Here is a 25,761-nt window from a genome sequence, read left to right as displayed (position 1 = left end):
CTGTAAAATTTAAATACAGCATTCTGAAGACATGGATAATTTAGGTACAACTATCTAGAGACAATGGATGCCTGGGTGGCTCAGTCGGTTAAGCACCTGACTTGGGCTCAGATCATAATCTCATGGTTTGTGAGTTCCAGCCCTGCACTGGGCTCTCCACTGTGAGCACAGGGCCCACTATGGATCCTCTGTCCCTCTCTCTCTCTCTGCCCCTCCTCCGCTCATGCGCTCTCTCTCAAAAATAAACATTAAAAAAAAAAAAAATGGACAAACTATTTTATGGCAATTATACTTACCATGTCAACTTACAAAAACATTCATGTGAATAAACTGGTACTACTGGGAAAACAACTTCAAATTGTTTATAAAAATTTTAAAAACACTCTCAGTGTTTTTGTTGTTGTTCACTGTACTACCATACCTTGGCTTCAATTTGCCGATAGCAGGAGATACCATATACTGTAGCTCCATTTCCATTTCTGGGTGGCAAGTGAAAAAATACAGTATCTAAGAGACACACAGAAAAATGTAAATACCAAAGTGAATTACCCTTATTAATAAATAATGTAAATTGAAGTTATTATATACAGTTAATTAAAACAAAAATGATGATGTAACAAGGAACCCATGTCATACTTAACACCTAGCATTGCAACCACTGGTTTCTTAGCATCCCTCTCACTGCCTTATTGTGTACATTCATTCAGGCATTCTCAAAGGACCAGGAGGCTGAATAATAGATTAAGTTGAAACTACAGTCACTTATCCCAGAAAATACTTTATTCCAGATTAAAAGAAAGTAGAGAATCATAAAAATGAAAGGCCACTCATGAATCTTGGATGGATCCAAGAAATTCTTGGAATAACTGGGGAAATTTGAACATGGATTAGATCTTAGATGATATTCTCAAATTACTGTTAAATCTCTTAGCTGTGATAATGGTACTGGAAGTTATCCTGAGGAATGATCTTATTCTTAGGAGTGCATACTGAAGTATTCAGAAGTAAAGTGTCGTGATGTCTGCAACATGGTGTTAGACTTTCAGATAGTAGGGCAAAACTGTACACACACATAAAGAAAACTTGTGGAATATTTGCTATACTATTTTTTCAAACTTTTTTTCTATTTAAAAACTTTCATGATAAAAAAGTACACCAAAATATTTGTAAGATTAAAAATAATGTATTTAGATTTTATGTTAAACTGCATAGTAACATTTTGTTTCATTTCATATGAAAATTATTAAATATTAGCAAAATAAGTAATTAAACCAAGTTTAATCTGGTGTTTTGGTAGAGCCCCCAATGCCATGATAAAACTTAGTCCTTTGTTAAGCCCGTCAAAACATGCATTTATAGGTAGGAGCCTCAGTACTAACCTCACAGTGTTGCTTTCTCTGAGGATGTTAACATGCTTCTCTGACACATAAACTTTTATATTTTATTTTTTTAAGATTTTACTTTTAGGTAATCTCTACACCCGACATGGGGCTCAGATTTACAACCCCAAGATTGAGTCGCAAGCTCTACCAAATGAGCCAGCCAGGCGCCCCTTACACGCAACTTTAAGCAGAGCACTGCAATAGCAGTGGCTCTAGGGGTGGAGAAGCAATCCCAGGTGGGCACAGGTGTACTAAGCTAGTTAAGTTTGCAGCTAGAGTCCCAAACAGTAGCTAGTATAGGTAAGCCCTGTAGCTTCCCTCCAAGAGGAGTCTCAAGAATAAATGCAGAGGGGCGCCTGGGTGGCGCAGTCGGTTAGGCGTCCGACTTCAGCCAGGTCACGATCTCGCGGTCCGTGAGTTCGAGCCCCGCGTCGGGCTCTGGGCTGATGGCTCGGAGCCTGGAGCCTGTTTCCGATTCTGTGTCTCCCTCTCTCTCTCCCCCTCCCCCGTTCATGCTCTGTCTCTCTCTGTCCCCAAAATAAATACACGTTGAAAAAAAAATTAAAAAAAAAAAAATTAAAAAAAAAAGAATAAATGCAGAAAAGTGCTACCAGTAACAGATGTCCTAATCTGGCCAAATACTTAATTTAGCCAGTGCTCCTGGCAAAAGAGTGGCCAATGCTCAACAACATTACCAACATAAAGCCCAGCACTCCTCTGGAAATCTTCCAGTGCCTGACTAGTCATCTCCAAACAAACACTTACGTGTTTTATAAATAGTTACAAGAAGCCAAAGGCCTTTCATTTACCAAAATATTTAGAATCTAAGATGTCTTGGTAAATTAAAAAGAAAAAAAAGTGGGGGGGCACCTAGTAATTGCTCCACTGTTTACATACCTTCCTGGTAGTTGTGTGCGCCATCTGGTAAGGCAAGGAAGGGCAAATACTTCCATTCTTCAGGTAAAGTGTGGCTGTCATGTCCATCTCCTGGAATCAGGGGTGGGTAAGAGAATTCAACCTAAAATAGTAAGCAATGGTAGCCAAAAGGTTGTTAATCAAAGGGAGCATTTTATCCTGATAGCCAAAAATAGTTTTAAACTCTACATACTTGTTGATGCCATTTGGCATTATCAGCAAACTTATGGTACACAAGAGGAAAAAGAAAAAAGGAGTAAAAGGAGGAAAGATTTTTAAGACCTTTCCCCTTTCTGACTTAAAGGTTTTTGGATTTTAATGTGCATAGGAGGATAGGAGATAGTAGTGGTGGTAACTGGATTTACATTTGGAAACTGTCATCAAGAGATGGTAACTAAAGCCATGAAGCCCTGAGAAAAACCAACATCCTACTGAATTGATCAGAAGAGGTCCAACAAAGAAGCCGAGAAGTATAAGCCAAGATCTAGGCTTGCTTCCATTCAACCGACTCCCTTGCTCACAATATGTGTAGCTTTGAGCTTTGTTTTTGCTGCGGGGCTGGTAGGAGGAGGAGTGAGCATTAATCAACATTTCAGGTTATTTTCTTTTAAGACTGAGAATTGGTCAGTGAAAAGTTCAATGAAATCTCTCCAACACCATGTCTTGTAGAAGTAACAAAGTTTCTAGTAAACACCCTCGGTTTCTGGTATTCTCCAAGTTTATCAGCATTTTCTCTGTTTCTATTTCTTTTTGTTATTTCAACGAGACTTGTGGAGAAGAAGGAAGAATTAAATGCATGAGACCTGGGGGGCACTTGGGTGGCTTAGTTGGTTAAATATTGGACTTTGGTTCAGGTCATTATCTCACAGTTTGTGAGTTCAAGTCCCACATCAGGTGAGCTGGAGCCCCACTTCAGGTAAAACACGAGCCGTGCTATGGGTGAGTCCCGCTTCTCTCTCTCTCTCTCTCTCTCACTCTGTCCCTCCCCTCATTCATTTGCACCCTCTCTCTCCCTCAAAAAAAAAAAAAAAAAAGAAAAAGAAAAAAAAAAGAAAGAAAGAAAAGAAAAAAGAGAGAGAGAGTCAAAGATATCTGAAGATGCTAAGGTTCAGCATGCTTTGAAGGTTGAGGAACAGGCCAAAAGGCAAGGACTGCAGGTGACCTCTAAAAGCTGCAGAATGCCAGAAAACCGATTTTCCCTAAGTGTCCTGAAGAAACACAGCACTCCTTGATTTTAGCCCAGTGAAACCCATTTCTGACCTCCGGGACTTTCTATGTACTGTTTTAAGTCATTAAGTTTGTGGTAATTTATGATGCAGTAGAAAAGTAATACATCCTGTTAAATAGAAGAAACAAGCAGAATATCAGTAAATGTAGTATAATTCTACTTATACTATGATTACATTTATGCAAAAAATTGTACTTCTATATCTTTGTAAATTAATTTTTTAATTCATCGCTTGAAAAGATACAAGCTAACAGTTTACCTCTGTAGAGGTGAATAGGGTTGGGGACTGGAGATAAAGGAATATTCCTGTTAAGTTTTTTTATCCCCATCTTCTTTTGGAAAAAAATTAAACTTACAGAAAAGTTGAAAGAACATAACCTTATAACCATCTATATTCACAAACTACTAATATTTTGGTCCCATGTGCTTTATCTGTGTTGCATGTATATTAGCACACACTTTTTCTGCATTACTTGACAATAAACTGAGATTATCGTTGACTTTTAAGTAAATGGGTATTTATTTCTAAATGGATATGCATTACTTTTAGAGTAAAAAAAGGAGGGGGGCAAAAGATAACCACGAATAGTGACTGGCTTTCGAAGGAAATCTTATTTCCATTCTATCCTCTTGGACACAAAGGCAGATGTAGAAATCTCTCCTTCTCTGAAGATTTAGTTAACAAATTACCAATAGTCAGACTTTAATATCTGATGCTTTGCTATGTTCAATCTATTCTCCCAACTCCTCATTCTACTGAATGAAGATCTGTTTTGGACTCTAGTTGGAACTTAAAATGAAGTCAATTCATAAAATTGTTTTAAGTGTAGATGCTGCATATAATCCAAGAACTCCAAGGATAAAATTAAGTTGACTTTAGGCTGAGCAGGGCCCAGAGTACTTACAATATTGTTTCTTTGAGGTGTTATAAGGAAACCCACAGGCCCAAAATGGAGCCACTTAAGCTAAGTCACCAAACCGGGCTTAATACCTAACCTAACCAGAGTTCCAACCCCCCTAAGAAATAACTCTTAACTGGTCAGTCAGGAACTTTCTGATTGGCACCAGATGGGGTAATCTGTCATATGGCCCTCTCCATCCTGCAAAGGAAGATGAGGTAACCCATGAACCCCCTTGCCCTTCTCATCACGGAAGAAAAAGGAGAAAAAGGGACAGTGCCTGGAACAATCCTTCCTTTTCTTTTGCTAATAACTTCCTCGCCCCACCCTCTTCCTATAAAACCCTTCCAAATTTTTGTACAACTCCTCGGAGCTCCCCACTACTTGCTAGATGGGATGCCACCTGATTCAACAAATCACTTAATAAAGCCAATTAGACCTTCACATTTATTCAGTTGAATTTTTGTTCCTTAACAGGGAGAATATATTCAAAATTTCAAGCAGCTAACTTTGGGAACACAACTTTTTCATAAATTATACACTGTCTGTGCTGTGTTGGCAGCTCTCTAGAATTCTTATGTTGGTGTTATTTGCTACCAACAAATTCTTGCATTTGGACACTGAAGATGTTAACCAAGTTCAAAACAGTTTACACAAATTCCTTTCTGTGCCTACATACACACAACAGTTTTAACAGTGATTTGGTATTGTTTCATTATTTAATCAATCTTCTATTGTTGAGCGCTTTTTTTTTTTCTAACATCTTTACAAACTATTCAGTACTATTCAAGTATGGTATAATAAAAAATATATTTGGTCTTTGTTCTTGGTCCTGGCCTAGAGCTCCTAAAGCCCTGGAAATTCCTGAGTGAAGGGAGTACCTTTTGTTATTTATAAGACAATTTCAACTGTACCTGGGTTTACTTAACAAGGGGACTTGGTAGTGGTGGGGCTACTAAAGAGCGTTTGGATGGGGCCTGGTCACCAGAAAGGTGGACCTCCCAGGAAGGGAGAGGGGCTGGAGATTGAGTGCAATCACCAATAACTAATGACTTAATCCATCATGCCCATGTAATGAAAGTTCCATGAAATCCCCTAAATGATAGGGTTCAGGGTAATTCTAGGTTATTGAAGACAATGAGGTGCCAGGAGGGCAGCATGTCCACTGAGGACATGGAAGCTCTGTGCCCCTTCACCACATCTGGTCCTACGCAACTCTTTCATTTTCCAGAGTTCTAGTTGTTCTAGCAAATTACAGAACCTGAGACAGGGGTGTGAGAACCCCCAAATTTGTGGCTAAATTGAACAGAAGTGCAGGTAGCCTGGGGACCCAGTACTGGCATCTACAGTGAAGGTGTCTTGTGGGACCGAGCCCTTAAACGTGTGGAGTTTGACACTAACTTTGGGTAGTTAGTGCAGAATAGGATTGACATACAGGATACCCAGGTTGGTGTCTGGGGACAAAAAAACAAAACAAAACAAACTAACAAGACTGTGTTATTTCCCAATCAATGGAATTTTAAAACCTTAAGTCGTATATTCTTCAAATTTTGAATACCGACTACTCTATATACTCCCCTTAGGATAAGTCCAAAACAATCCACACAGACACAATTCCATGGTACAGAGGCTTAAAAGGAATTCTCATGGAAGGTACCAGAGTTTCTCAAATACTACTCAATTGAATCAAAAGGCAATTTGGACAAGAATGCCAATTAAACTAAGCAGTACCACAGAAAGTAAAGGTAGGGACAGCTGGCTGCCCCACTGCACAACTCCAGCAGAACCACCATCACTGCAGTTTACATGAAGGGCTCTTCCTGCAGCTACGCTGTGCAAAGTCTGTAGAGCTGTACATGGCAACCCTAAGTATATGTGAAAAATCATAGGCAAAAACCAAAGTCAATCTCCAAAGACTAAAAAGAAAAGAAACACTTAGAATGATTATCATCCAGTAGGGTTACTACTAAATAATGAAAGTCCCTACGGGCACCTGGGTGGCTCAGTTGGTTAAGCGACCAGCTTCAGCTCAGGTCATGATCTCACAGTTTGTGGGTTCGAGCCCTGCGTTAGGTTCTGTGCTGATAGCTCAGCCTGCTTTGGATTCTGGGTCTCCATCTCTCTCTGTCCCTCCCCAGCTCGTACTCTCTCTCTCAAAAATAAATAAACGTTAAAAAATAAATAAATAAAAACAAAAAAAGAAAGAAAAAAAAAGAAATAAAATAATGGAAGTTCACAGCCCAAGCTCTAACTTAAATTTGGGGATCAAATAAAGTGTCTGATAGGACATCAGTACATACAATGTACAACAGATATACCAAATGTCTCCCCAAAGGGTAATATTATTAAATCCTGCAGATTTCAAATTTTTTTGTCAACTCATGTTCATGTGACTGAATCTATCTTGATCCCAATTAGTAGTAGTAATTTACATACTTATTTTTTAATTTTTATTTGAGAGAGAGAGAGAACATGCAAGCAGGGGAAAGGGGCAGAGGGAGGGAGAGAGAGCGCATCCCAAGCAGGCTCCACACTCAGCGCAGAGTCTCATGTGGGGGCTCGATTCACGACCCTGGGATTGAGACCTGAGCCTAAATCAAGTGTCAAGTGCTCAACCAAATGAGCCACCCAGGAGCCCCATACATACTTACATGATTACAACAGACGCAGAGGGAAAAACAATGGCTGATTTCTAAAATGTGAAAGCAGAATAAAGATGGTCTAATTATAAGGAAATAAAAGGCAACTTTTCTAAAGGCTAAGTGAACTATGTATGAAATGGTGACATATGTTTGTTCACCATGAATGGTAAAAATTACCACTCATTTTCAGAGTTTATAAATCAAATTGCAAAGGTGTGCTCTATAGGCGCCCTCTAGAGGTGCCTGGCTGGTTCAGTCCCCAGAGCATGTGACTCTTAATTTCTATGTCATTAGTTCAAGCCCCACATTGAGCCTGGAGCCTACTTTCTAAAACAAAACAAAACAAAAACAAAAGTGTCCCCCCAGTCAGACTGCATTTACGTGGTCCTCAGAAACAAAAAGTTGAAAAAACACAAAATAATAACACAGTACCCTGGTGTAAACTCTGAGTGCTGTTCAAAAGTAGCCTTTGTTCACTTTCTAACAATGAAACATCCATTCCACTGTCAGAGAACAATAAAAGCCACCATGCCAAGCAGCACATAAATTAAACACTAACACAGTGCTCACAGACACTGATGGCATAAGAGGTATGCCTCCTAGAGAAGGTGAGTCAGCTACTCTCTCTGCTCCCTTTCTAGGACCCTCAGGGATTCCCCTGACCCTTCACTCAGAAGCATGGGTGCTTGTTTTCTTAATAGTCAAAGCATTTTAGGGACCAAAGTCAAGGCTCTGTCATGATGTTTTTCTCTTTGAAGAAAACCCTGGATATAGAAGACAGGTCTTCTCAAAGTTATGTTTACTCGGCCAAATCTCTAGTCAACACTACAAGAGTACTGACACTCTATCTCTTTAGTCTCTTAAAAAGTTGGCAACAAATGACTATATTCATCAGCTGTTTTCTGTAATAGATTGTGCTTAATTCTCCTCTATCTCAGCACCATACATTATTTTATAGTTTCACGAGTGCACTGGATGCCCAGAAAAATAAAGTGTGTACTGTAAAGGTGCAATGGTACTACTGAGACGGAAGTTAAAACCAAGTTTTACTGTTTTTAATAAATGCAAAGAAAACAAAAATTAAACAAAAGAAGTATCTTAGTTTAAAACATGTGCTTTTATATATTTAATTGAATAAAAGACCACCAGTTCTTTTTTTTTCTAGAATTAAATAACCATTTTACTATTCCACATTCCTTTTATTTAAGATGAGGTACTTGGGCCTTTTGGCTGGAACCACCATCTTCCAGTAATTCATCAAAATGATCAACACAAAGGAAAAGAGAAGAGGCACCCCCTATATTCTCTAGACCTCTTAGAAAACATGGAGTTTGTCCTTTGGCCACATACATGCAAATCTACAAGAAAGGTGATATTGCAGGCATCAAAGGAATGGGCATTGTTCAGAACAGAATGCCCAAATGTGGTCCCATGGCAAAACTGGAAGAGTCTACAGTGTTACCCAGGATGCTGTTGGTATTGTTGTAAACAAGTAAGTTAAGGGCAAGATTCTTGCAAGACAGTTCATTTAAGTATTGAGCATATTAAGCACTCCAAGAGTCAAAACAGCTTGCTAAAGCGTGTGAAAGAAAATGATCAGAAAAAGAAGAAAGCCAACGAGAAAGGTACTTTCTGAAGTGTCAGCCTGTTCCACTCGGGCACATTTTGTGAGAACCAATGGAAAGGAACCTGAAACTGCTGGAACCCATTCTCTATGAATTCATAGCATGGTAAGTGTAAAAAAAAAAAAAAAAAAAAAAAAAAAAAAAGACCTTAAGACTGTAAACAAAACAAAAAACAGATGAGGTACTCACATTATGAACAACAAAACAGATGACGTGTATTTTAATTTAAATACAGAATTTTTAGGGATTCCTGGCTGGCTCAGTCAGAAAAATATGCAACTCTTGATCTCTGGGTGGTGAGTTTGAAACCCATGCTGGGTTGAATTTTAAAAAATTAAATCAGCTCAGGTCATGCATCATCTCATGGTTTGTGTTTGAGTCCCTTGGTCAGGCTTGCGCTGACAGCACAGAGCCTGCTTGGCATTCTCTCCTTCCCCCCCTCTCTGCCCTTCCTCCACACTAGCTCTCTCTCTCAAAATAAATAAACTTTAAAAAATTAAAAAAAAAAAAACTTCATTATCCTGTTTTTCTACTTTTTTTGTTTTTAATCTTATTTTTGAGAGAGAGGGAGAGAGAGACAGAGTACAAGCAAGGGAGAGACACAGAGAGAGGAAGACAGAGAATCCAAAGCAGGCTCCAGGGTCTGAGCTGTCAGCACAGAGCCCAACACGGGGCTCAAACTCACAAGCTGTAAGATCATGACCTGAGCCAAAGTCGGACACTTAACTGACTTAGCCATCCAGGTGCCCCATGTTTTTCTACTTTAAAACCACTGAAATTCTGCATAAACATACATGTTCATTAACATGCAACTGTATACACACAGCTAATTAAAAGTCTGTAAGAGATTTTATAGAGCCATGCTCTTTTTAAAATTGTTTCTTCCAGGAAGGATAAATCTTTATTACTACATACGAATAGTGAAATTGAGAAACTCTACAAGTATTCATCTCTATACATCTCAAAAATATCTGAGAATAAATAGTCCTATAAGGATTTGGCATTCATTAAGACAGTATTTGCAGACCTACAGCTCACAAATCAGAAATGCCATCAGCTATGGAATCAATGCAGTTTGATTTGTGTTTCATATAAATAAGAAAATGCCATTTATTTCCAGTAATATCAGATTTGTTTTGTAGCACTACTTTATGTAAAGCTGGGTAAAGATAATTTCAAATGCATTTATTAATTACGAGCGCTTACTTAAAAGCAAAAAATAGTTTTGAAGGATCTTAAATGTATTGGACTTTCTAGGATCTTTAATATTAAAAAAACTAAAACTCCTATATTATTTTAGGTCCCAAGTAAAATGAACACTTTGGTCACATAGCACAAATATGTATAAGTACATGGGGGGAAAATCCAACTTTCATAAACTTAATTTTAAAAAACCACTTAAATTTCAAAGTAAAATGCTTTTTGTTATATTTGTAATAACCCAAAACTAGGAACAACTACTCATATGTCTCTTACCAGAAGAATGGGTCAATGATGGCATACAATTATAATACAGAAACTATAATATAATCAACAACATGGATCTCAGACATAACACTGAGTGAAACAAGTCAGACACAAGAGACACAAATATATGGTGGCGTAGGTCAGAACAGTGGTAACCTTCAGGCAAGTAATGACCAGGAGGGGGCACCTGCATGGATCTTCTGAAGTGCTGGAATTAATTCTGTATCAGGATGGTGGTTACAGGGATGTATGTGTACGTAAAAATTAAGTCTCTCCCTTAAGTTGTGTGTACTTTATTGGTGATAAATTATACCTTAACTTAATAAAATACTTCTACACCTCAATTTCCTTATCTATAAAAGAGGGCTAATAAAACCTCAGTATGTTCATAGGAATGAGATAAACACACATCTAACGGTGCTCAGTATATAGAAAACATTTAATAAAGGGCAACTACTATTAATGCTAATAATATCTTCATAGAATAGCAATGATAAATTGCATGGTAACTAAACCTTATATTAGTACCACATAAATATAAATTATATAAATATAAATATTTAGGGCATACTTCATGGAGTTTAGAATATTTGCTGTAACTTGTTTACAAAGTATACAGACAAATCACTGTATTTAATGGAAATTTATGCTTTCAGCACGTAAGTTATATTAGCATCCAAGAGATGCCTGGGTTCTTGTATTAAACTATAGCTTCTATGTCTCCAAAGATACCATGCTTATTTAATACAACACATAAAGACAAAACATAAAAAATGAGCCATTGTTTCTTTGAGTTATTTTTGTCAATTAAATCCTTCTAAGGCTCAAAATTTAAAGAATACAGATGGAGAACTGTTGCTAAGCCCTAGCTATGCACAAGTAGGAGTTTAAAGAAAATCATATGAATAATAGTTTTTGAAACAGCCCTTTCAAAAGTATTGAAGGATAAAGAATTTTGTGATTTGTTACAAGGAGAAAGGTTTAAAAAAAAAAAAACCTAGGATTTTATTTATTTAGTTAGTTAGTTAGTTTGAAAATGAGAGAGAGGGAGAGAGAGAATCCCAAGCAGGCTCCGTACCATCAGCAGGAAGCCTGATGTGGGCTTGAAGTCGCAAACCATGAGATCATGACCTGAGCTGAAACTGGGCACTTAACCAACTTAGCCACCCAGGTGCCCTGATATTTTTTTATTTTTGAGTAATCTCTATACCCAACATGGGATTCCAACGCAAATCCTCGAGATCAAGAGTTGCATGCTCTACAGACTGGAGCCAGCCAGGTGCCCCTAAAAAAGCACTTTTAAATTATTTAGACTTGGGGTGTTATTACAAGGTATGAAATGCAAAGATCTTAAATGTACAGAGTTCATAGGTTTTAATGATTTATATACAGCTGTGGGCAACCATTCTATTAAGACAGAATTATCATCATCCTAGAAAGTTTCTCCGTTCAGACTGCTACAACAAACACTATGTTCTGCCTGTTGAATTGAAGGGTATGTATCTGAACGTTGGCTCTGAGGATAGGTATTTAGCAAATGTGTGTTGATTTCATCTTCTAATCATGCAAGTGAAGGGTGATCTTAGTAATCACCTATTTTAAAACCCTCATTTTACAGATGAAGAAACCAAAGTTCATAAACATTAGGCAATTTGCCCCAGGTTACACATCTAATAAGCATTAGGGTCAAGCTAAAACTCAGATATCTTGATTACCAGATATCCTTTGCTATTATTCAAGCAGACAGTGGTAAAAGAGAATCTATCAGAGCTCCAAGTACAAAGGAATATTAGGAATACTGTATACAAAGTTCCTCTACGATGGAAGAGATAGGACAAGAATTTGTATAAAACATGGTAGAATGACGGAGACTGGTCTTTTGGATGAAATGGTACAATTAGAACACTGTTTATCTCTAGGTTATTGAAAATATATACAAAGATGATATCAAAATTTCAAAAACTATTTTCTTGCAGGAAAAAAATTATTTCCTAACAAAAGATTGAAATCTATTTTAATGAACTCTACCTTAGCAATCTTTTATATTTAAATTTGTTTTTAACATTTTTATTTTTTGATTTTTAACTTTTTTAACGTTTATTTATTTTTGAGACAGAGACAGAGCACGAACGGGGGAGGGGCAGAGAGAGAGAGGGAGACACAGAATCGGAAGCAGGCTCCAGGCTCTGAGCCATCAGCCCAGAGCCCGACGCGGGGCTCGAACTCACGGACCGTGAGATCATGACCTGAGCTGAAGTCAGAGGCTTAACCGACTGAGCCACCCAGGCGCCCCTGATTTTTAACATTTTAAAAAAGATTCCAATTTCTGGTAATGCACTATCTCCATCAGAGTCTAACAAGTTGCTAACATCACCAGCGAAAGCCATGGGGGCAGAACAGATTTCATTAACAGCCCTGTTTGTCATTTCTTCATATACTCAATACACACTGTGACAATGAGCATCAGTTGGGTGAAGAAAATTAAGTGCAGAGGCCATATATGAAATCGAACCCAAACATAGTTTATTCAGAGATCAGACTTCTGACAATTACCTAGACCACTGCCCAAAACCAGAAATAAGCAAGAAAAGCATCTTTCAGCCTAGCCACCTGTCATAAAGCCCCTGATAATATTCCAAGGAGAAGGCTTTAGGTTTTATTTATTTTTTTTAACGTTTTTATTTATTTTTGGGACAGAGACAGACAGAGCATGAATGGGGGAGGGGCAGAGAGAGAGAGAGACACAGAATCGGAAACAGGCTCCAGGCTCTGAGCCATCAGCCCAGAGCCTGACCCGGGGCTCGAACTCACGGACCGCAAGATTGTGACCTGGCTGAAGTCGGATGCTTAACCAACTGCGCCACCCAGGCGCCCCTTAGGTTTTCTTTTAAAACCTCTAAGTCATTTTATTTCAAACACAGTTCTAATATATTTATAAGATGTGGTCTCCCAGTCTATGGAAGAAAAAGAAAGTAAGAAAGCAGGGAGGAGAAGCCAAAAACTACAACGCTGTGTTTGGGTCAACACCAAGAAGTACCTGCTAATTGCTCTGTCGTCTCTCTTTCTGACTATCAAAAGCCCAACAACTGTCAGAAAGGTATGTGAGAAATAATCTGTGTTAAAATAAATTGAGAATGCCACTGTACAGGTGACAGTTCCTATGAAGGCAGAATCATCCAGGCTAACTTAAATTGTGTTCAGCACGTTCTGCTTCAAAATCCACTTTAACAAGACCTATGTGAAGAAAAAAGATGGCTTAAATGAAGTCTCCATACATAGGCAAAGAGGTGCAAAGATTTCACTGCAAGGATGTTATTTGTATCACTATTCAAAATAGCAAAAAATTGGGAGTACCAAAATTTTTAAAAAGCAGAGTTAAATATTTCCACAAAGTACTGTTCAGCCATTTTAAAATGTTATAATTCAATATTTATTAATGTGGAAAGATATTAATGGCATAGACAAAAAGGTAGGCCATAAAACTGGATTACAGTATAATATGTTTTTGGGAAAAGGTATCCATATTTGTAAAAAAAAAAAAAAGTAACTGGAGAACTGGAGAGCTATTCATCAAGGTTTTAAGAGCAGATTTCTTTAGGATATAGGATTTTAAGTGATAGTTTTTTTCTGTATTTTCTGCTCTTTACTAGTGAATACATATTATCCTGATCATTAAGAAATGTTATTTTTTTAAAACAACTAGGGAGTGTCTGGGTGGCTCAGTCCATTGAGCATCTGGCTCTTGATTTTGGTTCAGGTCATGATCTCACGGTTTGTGAGATCCAGCCCTGTGTCAGGCTCTGGGAAAGAGCCTGCTTCGGACTCTCTCTCTCTGCCCCTCTCCCACTCTCCTTCTTTCTCAAAAAATAAACTTAATAAAAAATAAAACAACTGGAATGATTTAAAAATTGCCCGAAGTACCAATTTAAATAACATCCTCTAAAAATATCCTAGACACGAACTAAGGTTTTAATCTGATGGCATCTCAACCAAAGAATATAACAGGGCCAGGGGTGCTGGGCTCAGACACTTAAACATCCGACTCTTGATTTTGGCTCAGGTCATGATCTCACAGTTCTGACAGCACAGAGCCTCCTTGGGATTCTCTCTCCCTCTCTCTCTCTCTCTCTCTCAAAAAAAAAAAAAAAAAAAAAGAATATAATAGGGTCAGTCTTTCTCAAAATTATTAAGTAGGTAAAAAGTCCTCTCCCTCTATGTGTTTATCTTCTTCTTGTAGTGCCCATCCCCAGTAGACCAGAGTTCTTCTGCAGTTTTCCCTTATCTAGAAAAATCCATGATCTGCAAAGGATCTGAATTATATCATATCAGGAAGGAGAAGGTTACGAAACATAAGCATTTTACTAGGGAATCAAAGACTTAAGCCAAAGAAATAGGCACAATTAGGTACCTGGGGGGAATTATAGGAGGACAAAAGAATCTTCTAGTTATTTCTAAACTTCCCTTATACAGGTTGACACCCATCTTGCTTGGCTGTGATGCCAAGGCCTAAAAGAAAACTATCCCACTGCTCTGTTAAGGTTCCAGCCTTACAAAGCCAGAGATTTTCATCATTTCAGTATATAAAAAGCATGGCTAACATTAGGAAAAAACCTCCACCAAATAAAAGTGCCAGTAGAGGGCTAGAAAATATAATCTTGTTTCAGGACAGTTTCTCTGAGTAGCTAAAAAGAATCTTTAGACATTATTCTTCCCTGACCTCTAACTCCCCAAAACATTGCTCCTTCTGTTCCAAAAGACTTCTATTCCGACAAGAATCACAAACAATACTCCATAGTCACCACATGATCGCATCAATAGCAGGTGCCAAAACTACATGCTTGTCAGGCAGCCATGTGTCACCAAAACCTGAATGGGTCAGGGCTTAACACTACCACCCTAACATAAACCAACCTCACCTATTTCCTCAGCCCAGCCCTGATTTTGCAATGCAACATTCTGCTACTACGGGAGATTTCCCCATGATCAGCCCACATGGACCAAGAGGAAAATATCCTTTTTCTCTTCAGTGCTTCATTTACTTTATTTACCTTGGAACTAGTGTAAACATGAGTTCTAGTTCTTTCATAATTCTACTTTTTAAAGTAGTATAGCCTGGTAAAACCAGTTTATTCAAGAACTTAAAACTGTTAGCTATGTACACAAAACTATAAATTCTATTAAAGCAGTAGTAAAAAATCAAGTAATAATTGCAGCTTTTTATGAGGTCACCTTGGAAAATAATGATTCTTTATTACTTTCAGTGTTAAAAAAAAAAGTCCAGTCTATTTATGAAAGAACCAGAAAGTGTGATATTCACTTGTTTCACTAAAAACAGTGCTTATCTGACAGTTTACGTATTTAGAGCCACAAATAAGGACAAAAGTCTAGAGAACACATAATCTATAATAAGTAAACCAGGCGTCCATAAATTACATCACAAAGAGTTTTTGTCCTCTTATAATTTCCCTCAGGTATTGTACGTGAGGTTTTAAGGAAGAAGAGTCTTTTGCTAAATGCGAAATTAAAAAAAAATTCAGGGTGCACCTGGCTGGCTCAGTCAGTTAGGTGTCCAACTCTTGATTTCGGCTCAGGTCATGATCTCATGGTTGGTGAATTCAGGCCTCTGAGCTGACAGTGCTGCAGAGCCTGCTTGGGATTTTCTTTCTCTCTCTCCCTCTCTCTGCCCCTCTGGCAGGGTGCTCACATTCTCACTCTCTGCCTCAAAATAAATAAATAAACTTTAAAAAATGTTTCAGGAAACGAGTTGACATGGATAAATATTTCAAAACTACTTTAAATGTCATGTAGTACTTTCACTTAAAGTGACCTAAATGTTAACTATATCAATAAACTAGAATAATCCATCACCAGAAACTAACCTGTTAACCTACAGAATTCATTACACAAATCAAAGTGAAAAAAATGATCAAGTGATAAAATTAAACTTTCATTTTAATTTAAATGAAGGAGTTTTTCATTTAAGATACATCTGAAGGCTTCAAAGGTGCAAAAATGTAGGAAACAAGATGAATGACCATCTTCTATGTCTAGTTTGGGGATCCTCAACACAGCTGTGTTAGAAGATGGCTTTATAGCACAAAAACAGACACTCAGATCAATGGAACAGAATAGAGAACCCAGAAATGGACCCACAAACATATGGCCAACTCATCTTTGACAAAGCAGGAAAGAATATTCAATGGAATAAAAAGTCTCTTCAGCAAGTGGTGCTGGGAAAACTGGGCAGCGACATGCAGAAGAATGAATCTGGACTACTTTCTTACACCATATGCAAAAATAAACTCAAAATGGATGAAAGACATAAATGTAAGACAGGAAGCTATCAAAACCCTCGAGAAGAAAGCAGGCAAAAACCTCTTTGATCTTGGCCTCAGTAACTTCTTACTCAACACGTCTCCAGAGGCAAGGGAAACAAAAGCAAAAATGAACTATTGAGACCTCATCAAAATAAAAAGCTTCTGCACAGCGAAGGAAACAATCAGCAAAACTAAAAGGCAACCGACAGGATGAGAGAAGATGTTTGCGAATGACATAACAGATAAAGTGTTAGTATCCAAAATCTATAAAGAACTTATTAAACTCAATACCCCAAAAACAAATAATCCAGTGAAGACATGCGCAAGAGACATGAATAGGCACTTCTCCAAAGATGACATCCAGAGGGCCGACACATGAAAAAATGTTCAACATCACCAGGGAAATACAAATCAAAACCACAATGAGATACCACCTCACCCCTGTCAGAATGGCTAACATTAACAACTCAGGCAACAACAGATGTTGGTGAGTTTGCAGAGAAAGAGGATCTCTTTTGCACTGCTGACGGGCATGCAAGCTGATGCAGCCACTCTGGAGAACCGTATGGAGGTTCCTCAAAAAATTAAAAATAGAACTACCCTATGATCCAGCAACTGCACTACTAGGTATTTATCCAAGGGATACAGGTATGCTGTTTCAAAGGGACACATGCACCCCAATGTTTATAGTAGCCCTATCAACAATAGCCAAAGTATGGAAAAAGCCCAAATGTGCATCGATGGATGAATAAAGAAGATGTGGTATGCATAGACACACACACACACACAGGGGTATTACTCGACAATCATAAAGAATGAAACCTTGCCATTTGCAACTACGTGGATGGAACTAGAGGGTATTATGCTAAGTGGAGTTAGAGAAAGACTAAATATCGTATGACTGCATTCATATGAGGACTTTAAGACAGAGCAGATGAACACAAGGAAGGGAAGCAAAAATGATATAAAAACAGGGAGGGAGGCAAAACCTAAGAGACTCTTAAATATGGAGAACTAACAGAGGGCTACTGGAGGGGTTGTGGGAGGGGGGATGGGCTAAATGGGTAAGGGGCATTAAGGAATCTACTCCTGAAATCATTGTGGCACTATATGCTAACTAACTTGGATGTAAGTTAAAAAAAAAAGAAATTAAAAAAATAAAAGATGGCTTTAACCTGGTGGTTCATGTGAAACTACCTGATTCCTCTATCATAGCACTACAGAACACCTTTGTAACAGAAGAGTTTACAAAGATTTAGTATATCCTCCCATGTAAAGTCATCATGCTAATTAACCCAGATGACTGCTGAAAGGCGTTACTTTTACACAAAGTTTTACTTTAACTCACTGCAATCTAAAAATTACAAACTACATGGGGCGCCTGGGTGGATCAGTTGATTAAGTCCTCAGGTTATAACCTCGAGGTTCCTGAGTTCAAGACCGGAGTTGGACTCCGTGCTGGAGGTGCAGAGCCTGCTCTCTCTTGCGCGCTCTCTCTCTTCAAAATAAATAAACTTAAAAAATAAATAAGTAAAATATAAATTACAAACGACAACCAAACATGGGAATTTTCACTATGCATAACAGAAAGAAGTAATCAACAAGACCAGCAGAATTTTGAATACTTGGAAGAGCAGTTTAACAAAATACCCTCACACAGCCTAAAATAATCTGAAGTCAGAATCACAATTCAATGAGCCATGCACTTTTAATCCTTTACACCTGGAATACAGTGGCTGATTAATCCATCCTGGGGGAAATCTTACATAATTACAGTCTCTGAAACACTCAATATGCTGATTAAAGAAACAGCAGTCTCTAAAACATTCTTAAGAATTAATGCATGTAACAAATTCACTTTCCAAAACAATTGGATTTTTAAACTCTGCTTAAGAAAGCAGAGTTGTAAGACATCTAAAAAGACACTGAGAAGCACCTGGCTGACTTAGAAGAGCATGCGACTCTTGATCCCAGGTTTGTGAGTTTGAGCCCCACGTTGGGTGTAGAGATTACCAAAAAAAATAAACTTAAAAAACAAAATTAAAAAAGAATTGGACATGTAAAAAAGATTAAAAAAAATAAATAAAAAGACACTGATTTGTGGAAGTGAGGAACACCCTTAAGAACTAATATAACATATTGGAAATTTTAGTACACTTTTTTACAATATTCCTCTCAAGAATTTGGCAAAACCAACATTCTTCTTGAAATTTTATAAAAACTGGGCGCCTGGGTGGCGCAGTCGGTTAAGCGTTCGACTTCAGCCAGGTCACGATCTCGCGGTCCGTGAGTTCGAGCCCCGCTTCGGGCTCTGGGCTGATGTCTCAGAGCCTGGAGCCTGTTTCCGATTCTGTGTCTCCCTCTCTCTCTGCCCCTCCCCCGTTCATGCTTTGTCTCTCTTTGTCCCAAAGATAAATGTTGAAAAAAAAAAAAAAGAAAGAAAGAAATTTTATAAAAACTAAGACAAAAAAATAGGGCAGCCAAAAATGAAAAAAATATATAGTGGAACAAACTATTTTCCTATCTTTTCCAATACTATTACACATCCATTGGGCAAATTACATCTCTGACAAGTTTCATTGTTTTTGACAGAATTAACCTGTCAATTTTATAAACCAACTTAGTGGGAGAAAATTTTTCATTCATTTGTGCTGTTGTGTGAGTGCACTGGCTGTGTTAGCGTGCCCTACATCCAACCTGGCTAACACCACAGAGGGTTTCCAATGAAGGTTTTTGGGATTATCCACTTATCCAACCATAACTCTCTCGAGTCCAGAAATCATAGTGTCATCTATCCAACCAACCTTCATCAGAGAAATAACAGAAAATTAACAAAAGATTAACAGTAAGCCAAAATTTTTGAGAAATAGAAAAGTTCTACTAAAATGTTTGACTCTTGCAAGAATTAGAAAATACTCTACATAAATCTAAAAATCATTTTGCTCACTGTGCATTTTGATTTTGACTAAATATAGCAGTCTTTTTTTTTTTTTTTTAAAGTTTGTTTATTTTGAGAGAGAGAAAGCATCCCTCTGCACTCACAGTGGAGAGCCCAATGTAGGGCTCAAACTCACCAACAGTGAGATCATGACCTGAGCTGAAATCAAGAGTCAACACTTAAGCGACGGAGGCACCTTTAAAAATAGCAAATTCTTGTTTGATTTGCAAAACCAAACAAGGTCTTCATTTTCTGCTATGAGAGGTAAGTGTAATTTTTAAAAGCTGCTTTTAGTCAGCAGTAAGAAAAGAATCCATTGGGAATGCAAACTGGTTCAGCCACTGTGGAAAACACTATGGGGAAAACAGTATGGAACTTCCTCAAAAAATTAAAAATAGAACTACCACACAATCCAGTAATCACATTACTGGGTATTTACTCCAAAAATACAAAAACACTAATTTGAAAGGATATATGCACACCTATGTTTACTGCAACATTATTTACAAGTCAAATTATGTAAGCAGCATGGATAGATGAATGAATAAAGAATATGTGGTATGTATATAGTTGATATTATTCAGCCATAAAAACGAACGAAATCTTGACATTTGCAAACATGGATGGAGCTAGAGAGTATAATGCTAGGAGAAATAAGTCAGATTGAGAAAGACAAATACCATATGATTTCACTCATACGGAATTTAAGAATCAAAACAAAGGGGAAAAAAGAGACAAACCAAGAAACAGACTCTTAACTATAGGGAACTGATGCTTACTAGAGCAGAGGTGGATGGGGGGGTGAAATAGGTGATGGGATTTCACTATATCGTGCTATATTTGACTGTATTGAATATTGTATTGTATGTTAATTACATTGGAATTAAAATAAGAAACTTAAGAAAAAATAGAAAAGAACCTATACTAGGTTTCTCATCTTTGAATGCACTGTGGCAGAATCCCTTGCATTTTCTTCCATTCTATCAGTAACCCAGACAACAGACACTACTAAACAAGTACATTTATTTGAAAATAATTGCCCTAGTCTGGGTAACCTGGGTGGCTCAGGTGGTTAAGCGTGGGACCTCAGCTCAGGTCATGATCTAGTAATTTGTGGGTCGAGCCCCAAATTGGGCTCTGAGCTGACAGTGCAGAGCTTGCCTGCTTGGGATTCTCGCTCTTCCCTCTCTTCCCCTCCCCAGCTCGAACTTTTTCTCTCAAAAAAAAAAAAAAGAAAGAAAAGAAAAGAAAAAAAAAATTGCCCTGGTCTCTGTGAAACATCATGTAGATTAAAAAATAAATAAAAAACAAGGTGTGTAGTTTCCCTTGCGACTAAGAGCCGACAACCTAAAAGTGCTCTTAAAAAAGAGATATGACTGGGGCTCCTGGGTGGCTGAGTTGGTTAAGCTTGGGTCATGATTTTACCATTCTTTGGTTGGGGCCCCAAGTTGGGCTCCACGCCAACAGCTCAGAGCCTGCTCTGGACTCTCTCTCCCTCTCTCTCTGCCCCTCCCCAGCTTGCACACACTCTCTCTCAAAAATAAACATTAAAATGGGGTGCCTGGGTGGCTCAGTCGGTTAAGCGTCCGACTTAGGCTCAGGTCATGATCTCATGGTTCGTGGGTTCCAGCCCCGCGCCCCGCATCAGGCTCTGTGCTGACAGCTCAGAGCCTGGAGCCTGCTTCAAATTCTGTGTCTCGCTCTCTCTCTCTCTGCTCCTCCCCTGATCATGCTCGGTCTCTCTCTCCTTCAAAAATAAATAAAAAGATTTAAAAAAATTAAAAAATAAAATAAACATTAAAAAAAATATATGGTTGATAACAAAGACTAGGGACATATGGGTTTCAATGTTAGTGCTAACAGTCTCTCAATCAAAATTTCGTTAGTCTCCTCAGAACTCTCTTTTCAACTAGGGCCTGACTTTTGGGCTTCCTTGTTCTTCTCTGCATTGTCTAATTTTAGCAAGAATCCTGTCAGCTGGGTTAAGCCAGAAACCCCCTTTACTCTTGATGTAGTAATTTTCCATCCATTGACTCCCCTGCCCCCACTCTGCTCCCTGGCTATAAACGTCTGCTTTTCCTTGATGTATTCAGAGTTGAGTCCAGTTCTATACCGAGGTCTGTTTTCCTCTATTGCAATAGTTTTTCTGAATGTTTTTATTGCATTAACTATTGTCGAGCTCTGGGTTTTCTGATACCATACTAAATTTTTTTTTAAATGTTTATTTTTGAGAGAGAGAGAGAGAGAGAGAGAGAGAGAGAACACGCCAGCACATGAGTGGGGAGGGGCAGAGAGAGAGAGGGGGACAGAGGATCCCAAGCAGGCTCTGTGCTAACGAGAGAGAGCCAGACTAACGAGGGGCTCAAACTCATAAACCGTGAAATCATGACCTGAGCTGAAGCCCGATGCTTAACAAACTGAACCACCCAGGTGCCCTGCTAAGTATTCTTAAGTTGCTTAACCTTTCCGGGTTTCAGTAAACTTAAGGGAGACGGGAGAATGATCTCCAGGGACCCTTGCCAGGTCTAAAATTCTCACGAAGAAATCTGGTAGAGGAAAAAATGTTACAGAAAAATTAAGTGATTTGGAATTGCTGGAGGTCATGAAGCTGTGAGGCCAGGGTGTCATCCAGGTCTCCTGATTTCCAGCACAGTGTTCATTTAACAAAACCAGCTGCCACTACCCTAATACTACAACCAAAAGCCTAACGAATCCAGTGAAATGCCAAGGCACCTAGTGTGCCACTTCAGCCCAAAGTGCCTCCTTCATGTCATAATCTGTTGTCCAGTTTCCTTCAATTTCTAAACAGCATTACATTTGTTTCCTAAAATAAATCATTTTTCCTTTCTGGGAGTACAACTGATATTACTTTTGACAATAAAACTGGTATGAAACATAATTAATCTTGAATTTATAGGGCAGCAAAAAATTAAAAGATTCTATTCTTTCTCCTACCAATATTTCCTTTTTATTTTTAAAAGTCCCATTCAGTCTGGCTTGGGGTGCCTGGGTGCCTCAGTCGGTTAAGCATCCAACTTGAGCTCAGGTCATGATCTCACAGTTTGTGAGTTTGAGCCCCGCATCGGGCTCTGTGCTGACAGCTCAGAGCCTGGAACCTGCTTTGGATTCTGTGTCTCCACCTTCTCTCTGCCCCTCCCATGCTCATGCCCTGTCTCTCAATAATAAACGTTAAAAAATTTTTTTTAAATAAATAAAAATAAAATCTTTAAGAAACAAATGAGCAAGGTATAAAAGACAAACCTTTTAAAAAAAACACTCTCTTAACTATAGGGAACTAGTGGTTACCAGAGGTAGGTGGGAGGGGACGGGTGAAACAGGTGAAGGGGATTAAGATTATACCTATAGTGATGAGCACTGAGTATTGTTGAATCATTGTATTGTACATCTGAAACTAATATAACACTATGTCAAACTGGAATTAAAATTTGAAAAAGCATCAAAAGCCCAATGAACAGTTTGCATGCCATGGTACAATCTCAAATATCCATCCTTTTACTTGTAAATACACAGCCACGTTAAAAAAAAAAAACAAAAAAAAAAAAAAACAAAAAACAAAACTTATGCTGCTGCCTGGAATTTTTTTAACACCACACTAAGTAAGGCCACATCCTCGTTGGTATCTTTCTATGCTTTTCCCTGAGAGATAAAGAATACCTTAAAGTCAAGCAGTCGTTAGAACACATACAAACACAACCATCTTTTCACTCCACTTTCATCATCCTCTAACAAATTTAAATTTTGCCAGTAAGTCTTTCAAAATGTTACATTTTCTGTGAAATCCAAGAAACGAAATGCTACATTACCTAGGCGTAGCAGTCAGTAGTTTTAATACTTCAAGCATTTCAATTTCCTGTTCACTAGCACATTATGACATCATTACCTTCCAGTATTTCGGCTCATTAAATAATTCTGCTTCTATTCTGTTCCCTTGACTCCAAAACATATACTGCAAACGTTCCATTGTTCCTATTCACTATTTCAGTGAAGAAGCTTAAAAATAATTTTATATTTGCACATTTCTTTGCTAGATAAATACACTTTCTCTTACTGCAACTGAACTAGAAAGGTCAATCTCTCACCAAAAGGCAAGATTTGGACAAGATCAAATAGCAAAAGCAAGGCCCAATGGGAAGCGGGGGAGGAGTCAATACACCACCCAAACACGACGGATTCTAGGGCTTCCACAGATAAACAAAGAAGTGGATTTTCCCACGCCGCCGCCTGCTTCAAACAACCCGAGGCATTTGCGTGGAAGCCCACCGAGTTCATTACCTTGAAGACGCAGTCCAAGTGCTGAATTTTTCTAAAGCCTCCCATAATGGGTGTACATCCAGAAAGTCAATGGAGGCATAAATGAATGAGGAACTGAGTGGGGTTGACCTTCGATTCCTTCCTCCCACTCCACCAAAGAACCTAAACACCTACCACCCCAACATACCAACACGTAGCTCCTCGACTGCTCAAAACACAATTTTCAGGGCAGGAGAAATAGGGAGTGTGGGGGATGGGCTTCACGTGGGACAACTGCTAGAGCAGGAATGGTATCAAGATCAGATGGGCCGAGGGCGCTTAAGGCAGCACGGAGGCGGGCTGAGGGAAGTGGGCGCCGGCTGAGCGCGACCGCACGAACCGCGGGGGGGGAGCGGATTCAGGCCCCTTCCTCACCTGGCAGCCCTTCTTGTGATGAAAGCCAACCACCACGATGTGCAGTACAGGCCCCCGGGGGGCGCCATCGCCTCCCCGCCCGGACTTCTCCATGGGTGGCCGCCGCGGGCCCGCAAGACGACGACTTCAACCGCCAAGGGCGGCGGGCCAGGCGACCCCGCGGTCCCGAGGAGGACGGCGAGCGGCGGGCTTCAGGTGTCAGCAGGGGCGCCGCATGAGGGCCGCGCAGTGGCCCGGAGGAGGCCGAAGCTCCTGCAGCTGCGCGCCGCCCCCAGGGCCGGGGCCGCGCTTCCCTCATCCGCTTCCGCTGCTTCCGGGCTGTCACCTGACGCGGCCCCCGCCGCCGGCGAGGCAGGGCGGGGCAGGACCCTGAGGGAACCTGACGGGGCGGGGCCTGGTGCGGGGGGGGGGGGGGCGAGGTTGGGGGCGGGGCTTGCGGGGTTATCCGGCTCTTCTATCCCCTACTGCTTGCGTTTGATCTTAACCCACTTTCTCCTCCTTTGCCCTCTCTTCTTCTTAAAGTCTCCGCCCTTTCCCTCTTTCCTTGGCTTTCCTCCTTTTTTACTATCTTTTTTTGTTTTCTCTCCATTATCCAATTCCTTCGTTCATTTCCTTCCCCTCTCTGGGATAACAGGGAGGCATATTAGTGGGACTCTATACCTGTGCATTTTACCTTTAAATTACTTGCTCACCCAGGGTTTTTCTTTTATTTCGTTATATATTTTTTTCCTCTTTATTATGTATGGGAGTTTGGAAGCCTTTTAAAGCCTGAAGAGATCCTCGACAATAAAGGAAGTTTATAGGGAGACCTGTAAATGATTATTCCAGTACCGATATTTTAAAAAATACACATTATTTTCATTCTTTTTCTGGGTTTAGTACTCTGGTCAGTACAAAATATATATCATCTATTGTCACCAGGATTCTTAATTTCCTTACTGACTGTATTGTACTACTTCAATTTTATTTTTAAAAACTAAAGGATAGGTAGGGGCCTACTTCAAATAGAATTTGAGATTACTGCAATAATTGGCTGTGAAGTTTGTCATTCGTGCATATCCCTTAGTTTAGACAACGTTGGCAGTTGATATTTTACACTCCTGACCTTGTAATTTAAGAACTTAATTGAAGTAAAGCTGAGAAAAACAGTAGGCTTCCTGTAATTAAGTTATTTTTCTATGATTCAGTACAAGTGTTTTAATGCTAATAAAAATACTATAGAGGGGCGCCTGGGTGGCTGAGTCGGTTGAGCGTCCGGCTTCGGCTCAGGTCATGATCTCACGGTCTGTGGGTTCGGGCCAGCATCGGGCTCTGTGCTGACAGCTCGGAGCCTGGAGCCTGTTTCGGATTCTGTGTCTTCCTCTCTCTCTGCTCCTCCCCTGTTGGTGCTCAGTCTCTGTCTCTCAGAAATAAATAAATAAACATTTAAAAACAATACTATAGAAAGTTTTCATTTCTTTATTATATTGCAATATTCTTGGTGTTGGTTCAGAACTATGTGTAAAACTATATTACTCCTTGTATGCAGAATATATTACTGTTTTCTTTCATTTGTCTCAATATTTTCCACAATTGGCATAGCCAAAATTAAACTCGAACAATCTTTTTTATTTTTTTAAAACATTTATTTATTTTTGAGAGAGACAGAGCATGAGTGGGGGA

At 39.1% G+C, this 25,761-nt stretch overlaps 1 protein-coding gene across 1 annotated transcript in view; it reads right to left on the bottom strand.

The window, feature by feature from the left end:
- Window positions 1–24,340, bottom strand: part of AVL9 (AVL9 cell migration associated) — a 69,017-nt gene extending 44,677 nt beyond the window's left edge. The window contains exons 1-3 of the mRNA XM_047829524.1: window positions 24,100–24,340; window positions 2,280–2,400; window positions 422–507 (exon numbers count right to left, since the gene is read on the bottom strand). Of these exons, the coding sequence (XP_047685480.1) occupies window positions 422–507; window positions 2,280–2,400; window positions 24,100–24,192 (300 nt within the window). The 5' untranslated portion in view covers window positions 24,193–24,340. The remainder of the gene's footprint in view (window positions 1–421; window positions 508–2,279; window positions 2,401–24,099) is intronic.
- Window positions 24,341–25,761: the final 1,421 nt, after the last annotated feature.

Source organism: Prionailurus viverrinus, chromosome A2 (genome assembly GCF_022837055.1).
Source record: "Prionailurus viverrinus isolate Anna chromosome A2, UM_Priviv_1.0, whole genome shotgun sequence".
Classification (NCBI taxonomy): Eukaryota; Metazoa; Chordata; class Mammalia; order Carnivora; family Felidae; genus Prionailurus; species Prionailurus viverrinus.
The sequence above is the reverse complement of the archived record's forward strand: the minus strand, read 5'-3'. Positions and strand labels throughout refer to the sequence as shown.